At 35.4% G+C, this 8,584-nt stretch overlaps 1 protein-coding gene across 1 annotated transcript; it reads right to left on the bottom strand.

The window, feature by feature from the left end:
• Window positions 1-90: 90 nt before the first annotated feature.
• Window positions 91-8,374, bottom strand: mmp19 (matrix metallopeptidase 19). Its single transcript, XM_027165562.2, has 9 exons — window positions 7,966-8,374; window positions 7,785-7,876; window positions 7,376-7,509; window positions 6,453-6,662; window positions 4,677-4,922; window positions 4,309-4,434; window positions 4,048-4,212; window positions 2,355-2,482; window positions 91-1,828 (listed from the first exon to the last, which is right to left on the bottom strand). Exons 1-9 carry the CDS (start codon window positions 8,056-8,058, stop codon window positions 1,592-1,594), a joined length of 1,431 nt encoding a protein of 476 aa, XP_027021363.1. The 5' UTR covers window positions 8,059-8,374; the 3' UTR covers window positions 91-1,591.
• Window positions 8,375-8,584: the final 210 nt, after the last annotated feature.

Here is an 8,584-nt window from a genome sequence, read left to right as displayed (position 1 = left end):
ATTTCTTGGAAGAATTGCTTGTTAGATTACCAAATGCTCAGGATGAATATTGAACAGGATATAGGAGAATCAAATAAACAGACTAATTTGTGCTCTTATGTTAAGATTTATTAGTAATATAATTGAGATCCTTAGAAACATAGTCTGATCTCAAATCAAACTTAAAACAATTCATTACAAGTCAGAAGTACAAAATTATTTTATACAGTAGAAATTATCTGGAAGATAAAGAAGCATGCTTTTTTTTCTATCTACAAATCTGAACAATGTATAAACTTCTACGAAACATGGTCTGATATCAAATCAAACTAAAACAATGTACTACAGAACAGAATTAGATTTCTAAATAAAATAAAAAACTGAAGCTTCATGGGAAATGGAACTGTCTCTTGTACAATGCACATATCTGTATTATCTAAAAATGTGTACATTATATCTAAGAAATTAGAGGTCAAATTCTTATGGACTTCAGCATAAAATTCAGATTTTAAATAGGTCAGATGATAAGCTTTGCAGAAAACAGAACCAAAAATAGCTATAGCTTTTATACTGACATCTTACTCCTGAGAAGTACAGAATTTACAGTCTTTAATATATATTGATTTGTCCATATTGGCTGTAAATGTGTTGCTACATGGTCACAAATGTAAAGTGAATGTGTCTAAGTTCTTCTCTCTCAGTGTATTTGACAGTACAGTACAGTCCCTGCAAATAGCAAAAGCAAGACTTCAAACTCATTAATAATTATATACGCAAAATCTAAGCAGGAACACATGGTCAGAATATACACACCTCCCTCTCTTCCCAAGCACTAGACCAAACACCATGATGGAAATTTATTAAGAAAGCTAAGAATAGACCATAACTAACTGAACCTCGCTCTTTATACACTTATTTTCTGTAAGAATATATGACAAAAGTTGCTCATAAATTATACATAAGTTCTTCATACAGAGAGTTTGAGATACAGTGACAACTTTTCTCAGTCCTGTCATTGATGATCTGCAACAAAAAACCTCCTTTGTAGCCTTCTACCAATAAACTGTAATGATGTAGAAAAACGCCATTGTGCAATAAACAATAATGATGTAGTACTGATACTTCACTATATTTACTACATTCACATTTGAATTTGGAGAATGTTATCAAAATGGGAAGCTTTGTTTCTTTGACCAAAATGACAAATGGGCAAACTACTGTAACTTGTTGAGCAGCACTCCAACCATTAAAACACTGAAAAATGTGCAATGTTACAATTAGAATGCAAGAATTCCATGTTAGATGATTTGTCCTGTAATGTGAAAAATATAATAGTCATTTTAAAAACACAATATTCTCAACTGTAATCGTAAAGCAAAATGCAATACTGCCACATGTCTACTCTTTAGTCTACTCAACATACTGCAAAGAGAGTGAAAGAAAGAGCACACACTTTTTCTCTGTGGACTTATTGAAAATAAATCATGGGAGCATGGCTACACATCACACAGCATGAGTTTTAACAGTGCTCACGTCCTTTGTCTTCTCTGCAGTTTAATGCTTTGAAGGTGTTGAAAGTCCTCTTTACCTCTTCATTAAACTCTCCACACCTTCAATGGGTGCATCTCATCCACCGCTCTCGTTTACTGAGTGGGTAACCCGAATCTACTATCAGCTGCTCGTTCATGCGCCAGTATTTATCACCTTTAAAGAAGTAAACCTTGCCGTTGGTCCATGTAAAGGCAGCGTCCAGGTTGGATGGAATGCCAGTAAAGAGGCGGGAAATGGGTTTGGGGTAAATGCTCAGGTCGTTGTACTTCATTTCATCCCATTGCCAAAAACCTGAGCCCTGGGAAAAGTAAATATAAAACAAAAATCTTTACTACAAAATAAACTAATTCACAGGCTAGTGTTCAGTGAATAAATAAAATGAACCACTACATAAATATTAGACTAAATTGTAAAAGCAAAAAGTAGTAAGCTGATGCTTACATTAGTGTCTTATATGCGCACAGATAGATTGTGTGTCTAAAATAGTTTGCTTGAATATTCCTAGTCACTAAAAAGGTAATAATTGTCAAGTACTCTGAGAAAAACCAAAAACTGGTTTTGAGTATTTCACTGTTATTCAATAAAAGGTTTTTGGCAAAATAAATAAATAAATAAATAAATCCCCTTAGAATATTGATGTAATGATTAGTGATTAGATTAGACAACTGCATAGCATTGTTGGGGGAACTTGTGTGATGGTGAAGTGAATGAACATTAAACTGCTGCTCTGATTTGAAATCAGTGTGATTCTTTTTTTCCCCCTGCCTGTAATGTGACTGTCTCCCTGTGTTTATGGGCTTTATTTACTTTTTTTTTTTTGTTACCTTGAAGAAGAAAATCTTTTTGTTCTTCTCATAGTACAAGGCAGCATCAATGTTCGCAGGAATTCTGGTCAACTGTTTGGGGTAACCGAAGTCGAGCCGGAAGTTTGTGTAGCGCCAAACTTTATCACCTGCAGAGTATCATAGAACAATCAAAAACCTGAGGACTTGAGATACAGCTGTGCAATAGAGATCTGAGAATGTGTGGTTAATTTATCTGTGCAGAGAAATGAACAATGTAATCACATTTTTTTTTCTTTTTCCCCTCAAACATCTATGTTTGTCTGTCTCTGTTCCTACCTGCCTTTCTAAAGCTCTCTTATATTTATAGCATTTTGGCAGACACCCTTATCCAGAGGGACATACATCTGAGCAGTTAACTGTTATATCCATCCTATTGTGCTTCTCTTTATTTGTTTAAAACATTTCATAATCAATCAATTCTCTCTAATTGTCCATCTATCTCTGTCTATTTGTTTAGCTGTCTGTGTCTTTCTACAGATTTTTACCTAAAATTACCTACAGCATTTTAGTAATGTATTTTGGCCTCCACAATGCACATAGGCACAGAGTTTTGCTTTCAATACATCTGTCTACATATTGGTATGTCACACTTTTTTTTTCTATAAATCTGTCAATTAAAAATGCTATAAATGTGTAATCCAGATGTAATAAGCCCTGGGTCAGGGTGTCCATGTTTGTTCATGTTCTCTTATAAATATTTCTGTTGCAATAAATTAATCCTAGTGCACTTTAATCATTCATCTTATTTTCTGTTCCGACGCATCTTTGAGTCATTAAAGAGTTTAGAACAGAGCATCCATAAAACACTGACTCATGTCTGTTAGTCATTTTGTGGCTAAATAATAATTGTATAAACTTCCTGAAATGTAAAGTTTGGGGAACACAGCCTGGTCACATTTCCCATGGCACAAGAATTACTTCAACATCCTGTTTAGTAGTCAAACTGATTAGGAACATTACTAAACATCCACTTATATTTATAATTGTGGCTAAATTTCGAGTTAAAAATCATAAAGATTTCTTTCTTAGTCAAAACATGGAAAGCACCATTATTCCAGAAGGTTTCACATATTACTGTCACAATCTACATACTAGTTTTGATGAACAGGCAGACACATTATACAGCTAGTCAGTCTCTGTCTGATGTATTTCTCTATTTCTATCTATCTAAACCCTAAAGTTTACAGGGAAAAAGAGCTCACTGAATGTTTGGATAAATATTGAAATTATGTAACTCATGTTCTCCAGCCAAATGAAGGCCTAGACAGCACTATAATCAAAATACCAACTGAGTAAGAATCTTTTAGAAGAGCCTTGATTTCAACCCCTCTGAACACCTTGTGGGTAAACTGTAAATGTAGTTTGTGCTGAAGGCTCCTCACCTGACATAAGTGCCTGATCTCACTAATGCTCTTGTGGCTGAATGGGCGATGCCCCACAGCCATGTCAGATGAGTATTACAACAGAAACAGACACTAAATCTGGAATGGGCTGTTCAATAACCAATATTGGTCTGGTGGTCAGGTGTCTACAAACTTCTGCTCATGTAGTCTGTCTGTTTCTCTGTCTATCTTTCTGTCTCTAACTGCATTTTGAATAATTCTATAACTAATAATAATTCTATATAATATTATATAACGTTGCTCTGTGATAAAAACAGCAGTGAGTATACCTTTGAAGAAGTAAGTCTTGTTGGTTCTTGGCGAGTAAACAGCGGCATTCAGGTTCCCTGGCAGAGATTTCCACAGCTGCTGGATCTTTATTGGAGCATTATGTCCCATATCCGTGATCGTCCACATGTAATCCCCACTAAAAGCAAAGGTCTTTCGCCAAGGACCTGACAGAAATGGAGATGCCATTTAACTGTCATTATATCAGATTTCTGATCTGCAAATTTAAACCTTATTGTGTAATTTAGGGTTAGGATTCCTACCTAGCATTATGGCATCAACTTTGGCATCACATGGATCTGGAACATCAACTCGTGGGAAAGGTGATATAGTTGTGGGGCCCATGGCATGAATGTCCTCATCTCTGGTAGTACTGGTGATTTTTTTGCCTTCATGAAAAAGTGGAAATTAGTCAGATTACCTGATTTCCTGAAAATTACAAGCCTACTAAATGCTGTACAAATATCTGGGATTATTGTGGAACATGACAAATTGTGATAAAGTTGTTATTCGCAAGCAAGATGCCTCTTAATCCAGGTTTGCCTGAATATGTTTTTGTAGTTAATAATTAAGAAGACATGGATCTAAAAAGATTTTTCTTTATATTTCAAAATGTAGACATTAACCTTACCATATAATGCCTGGATGCCTCTGATGTCATCATCATGCAGTCTAAAGTTGACCTTATAGCCAGAGTAGTATGAAGCCATGAGTGCGTCACTGTATTGAGAGTGACCCAAACCGAGCGCATGGCCGATTTCATGAGCCGCAACAATTCTCAGGTTAGAGCCATAGTATTTTCCTTCAGACCAAAACTCATCCTCGTCAAAATGTATGATCCCTGATGGAGGGCCTTCAGCATGAGCAAGTACATTACCTACAGACAGGATGAGATTAGACTGATTAACCTGTGATTATGTTTACAGTAGGTCAAAATTGTGTTGTCAGTTTTTTATTTTTTATATTGATTTTAATATTTTAATAAAATTCATTAAACATGACTGTAATGCTTTGGGGATGTTGCCCACACAAATAGAGAGTTCAACTAATGTTGGAGATCACTAATGGCAAGCTACTATGTGGAAAATGACAGATCTTTTTTTAAGCTAATAATTCTGTTGCACCACAGATTTTTAAAAACATTTCTACTTTGTTGCAAATTCCAATGAGATACAGTAAAATATTCCTTCAATGTGCTCATATTGATTTACATTTGCAATTTTGCTTTATTATTGTACCATGATCTTCAGAACTCCTTGGAATGTTTACATCTTATTTTGTTGTTGTCATGGCAAAAACATAACATCGCCATACTCCTGGTTTTGGCTCAAGCCCAGCGGGATCATGGTTCTAGGATGAAACGCTGCCTGCTGAGAAATGAGTCCATACTGGTGTAAATGACCACCTTGTTGGTGAATCAAGGTTAAATCAACAGTAATAATTTGTTTCAAACCCAGAACCCAGAAGTGTAGAGTGTTGGATTACAGTTGTAAAGTTTACGTGTACAGGTACTATTTGTGGTCACTGTCATGGTGAATCAAGCAAAAACAAATCAAAACAGTCAAAAGGGAATGAACTGAATCATTGAAAAGTTTCACTAAAGCAGAATTTTGTATTTGTAAAAAGATTTTTTTTTTTTTTTTTACAAATCATGAAGAGTTGAAAGTTTTATTGTTAGAACTAAAGTGATGGGATTGCCAAGTAGTGAATTGGATTAGATAACATTAGTCTAGATTTGACTTGTAAACCTGTCAAGACATTTGTGATTAAAGGCCTTATTTAAGTGACTTATTCCCCTCAGGTAAGTTAATAATATCGTTGTATGGAATGGCTTTGCTGTGTTATCCCTGGTCCTTTATTAGAAATTCTCAGAGGTTAGCCACTGGCACTAGCCTTCTGTCTGAGCTCATCATTTAAGAAACATTGGTTTTGTGGAAAGCAGCTAACTTCGGTGCATTTGCATTTTCCACCCTAGACGTCTGACCAACTTTGAAATAATATAGAGCTACTTCTCTAAATCCTTGGTCAAATGGTTTTGTAAAATAAACCAATTTTAGAGACTTTTAAAACAACACCCTGTACTAGTAAATTATGTTTTATTCCCCTTACAGTGTGACATTTTTATGCAATCCCTAAAAAGAAGAGAAACATGCTCGGCGGAAAAGTGTCTGTCTGTCTATCTGTCTGTCTGTCTTTGTGTGTGTGTGTGTGTGTGTGTGTGTGTGTGTGTGTGTGTGTGTGTGTGTGTGTGTGTGTATACAGATATATATAGTAATAGTAATAATCTTTTTGTCTACATTAGCCTTATGGCTCCAGTACAGCTTTATGTTCAAAACATTTTTTGCCCGATCAATTTCAGTATCAGGCAAATTGTTTCTTTATTAAAATAATTATTTTCTAGCCATACCTGGTCCATCAAAAGGTGCAAGGCAGCCAGTCCTGGCATGGAATGAGATCCTAATATCTGCACGCCCATATTCAATCTCCTTAAAGCTTAATGGAGTGATGTCACTCCAGTACTTAAAAGCCAATCTAATGGCCCTCTGGGTCGCAGGCTTCCCCAAATCAGGTGTGTGGTTATAGATACGATATGTCAGATTCCTTTTTTTCCAAATTCCTGAAACAGTAAAACAGGATTGATAAACCAACACTCTGGAAATACAGACTTGTAACATTGTATTCTCTAATTATAACTTTGCTTGCCAGGTTCATGGGTACAAATATACCCTCCTTAAAATGTCACGTTTAAAAAAAAAAAACGTTTTTATACATGAGTCATTTTTCAGGAATCCTGCACAGAGCACATCTTTCAACAGCTGCTAACATGCCGAGATTTTAGTAGCTGATTGAGAATCTTGCTTTGAGCAACACAAAAACAGGTACAATTCTAAAACTTTTTTCTTTTTTATAGCTCATAACCATGTTTTTCCCCACCATACAAAAGTCTACATATACAATTATTAAATACACTCCTTATTTTATGATCAAAATATATTAAAACCAAAAAGCCAAAAAAGTTGTAGAATGCAGTTTACCTCACTGAAATTATTTTTATTTATATCTCCTGATGAAATACAAAGTGGTCTTTAAACATCTGTGTGGTGGTTTGTTTTCTATAGGGAATACAGTAAATGAATGGCCATTTTAGACTCACATTACCTTACCAAAGGGTTCAAATTTCTAATTTCTAATTAAACTACATCTAAGTTAAACCAACGTACAGGATTCAGGTTAAAATGGAATCTATGCCATTTAGAAGGCCATTTTTTTTAAATGCCATGGTCCAATTCTAAATAAAATCAACAAGGTACATAAACCATGGAAGCTTACCACCGAATCGCCTATATTTATTGGATTTTTGATTGAAAGGATCCTCAACCCCACAGCGTGGCTGCCTCATTTTTGTCATTGTTGCTTCATCAACCTTTCCAGTAACTGGCAAACCGGACACTCTCTGAAAAAGTCTGGCATAAACACACAAAGATTTAGACAGTTACTTACAATATAATCTCTTATAATAACCTGATATAGTAAAATCAAATTTTATAACTGGGTGTTTTGTCAAATACAAGCTTATTATTTATTTTTTTATTTTTATTATACTATATTAACAAAGTGCTCTGTGAATACTATATTGGTATTATATAAGTTCATTATTTGTCAATATTTTCATGCTTAAATGCTAATTAAAATGATATTATTATTTGTTAACTTTATCAATGCATGGTTGGTGTGTTACCTCAGGGCTTCTCCTACAGTCTCCTCATTCACGTCTACATGTGAATCCTTATCCAGTGGAGTGTCGAGGTAGCCAAACCGCCTCAGGTAAGCCTGGATTACACAAACACACGAGAGAGATGAACATCATGTAAGGCAGTTACTATATCCAAAATATTACAATTCTAAAATTATGTTCTCACCATTGCATCAATGAATTCCATCTGTTTCTGCTGTACAGAAGAAGAGACCACATAGATCACAGTAAAAAGCAATAGTAAATGCAAGTTTTTCATTTTTGAATACTCCAAAGTTCTGACAATCCTCCAAAGTTTTTTCCGGGTGGACACACAGAGCCTGTGAGAATGTGTAGCCTCAAGAAGTGAGCAGTTCCTCCAGAGGTTTATATGTTAAATAGTGCAGTGAGTCATCGCCAATCTGCTGAGCTGCAGTGATGCATATCCTCTGACTACAAGCTGTTCTGCACTCCAAGACTCGAACAGCTGCAAAATGTTACACTCTTCTTGGTTCACTCCTCCACATGCTGCCTGTCCAGTTGGAGAGAACAGAAGTAAAATGTTTTCTTGCAACACTTACAAAAACCTAGAACATCCACAGCAACTGAGCTACGTGTTGATTTTTTGAGCTTAAAGTTGGTTTTGCACTGATTTACGAAAATGGTCCATATCTCTATGACGGAAACTTTCATAAATGAGTTCCAGGAAACCTGAGCCAATGTTTTTATCTGGCAAAGAAAAGGCAGGAAGACTACATAGCCAGAGAGCTCTGAGAGAGATTTACTAGCGCATGTGTCCACGTGTT

This window comes from Tachysurus fulvidraco, chromosome 2 (assembly GCF_022655615.1).
Source record: "Tachysurus fulvidraco isolate hzauxx_2018 chromosome 2, HZAU_PFXX_2.0, whole genome shotgun sequence".
Taxonomy (NCBI): Eukaryota; Metazoa; Chordata; class Actinopteri; order Siluriformes; family Bagridae; genus Tachysurus; species Tachysurus fulvidraco.
The sequence above is the reverse complement of the archived record's forward strand: the minus strand, read 5'-3'. Positions and strand labels throughout refer to the sequence as shown.

Excerpts from the sequence above, each read along its gene's own strand:
- mmp19 (XM_027165562.2), bottom strand. The coding sequence starts at position 8,058 with ATGAAAAACTTGCATTTACTATTGCTTTTTACTGTGATCTATGTGGTC. Across the intron at positions 7,877-7,965 it reads TGGAATTCATTGATGCAATG|GCTTACCTGAGGCGGTTTGG; the intron begins GTGAGAACATAA and ends TGTGTAATCCAG. Across the intron at positions 4,923-6,452 it reads TGCACCTTTTGATGGACCAG|GTAATGTACTTGCTCATGCT; the intron begins GTATGGCTAGAA and ends TCCTGTCTGTAG.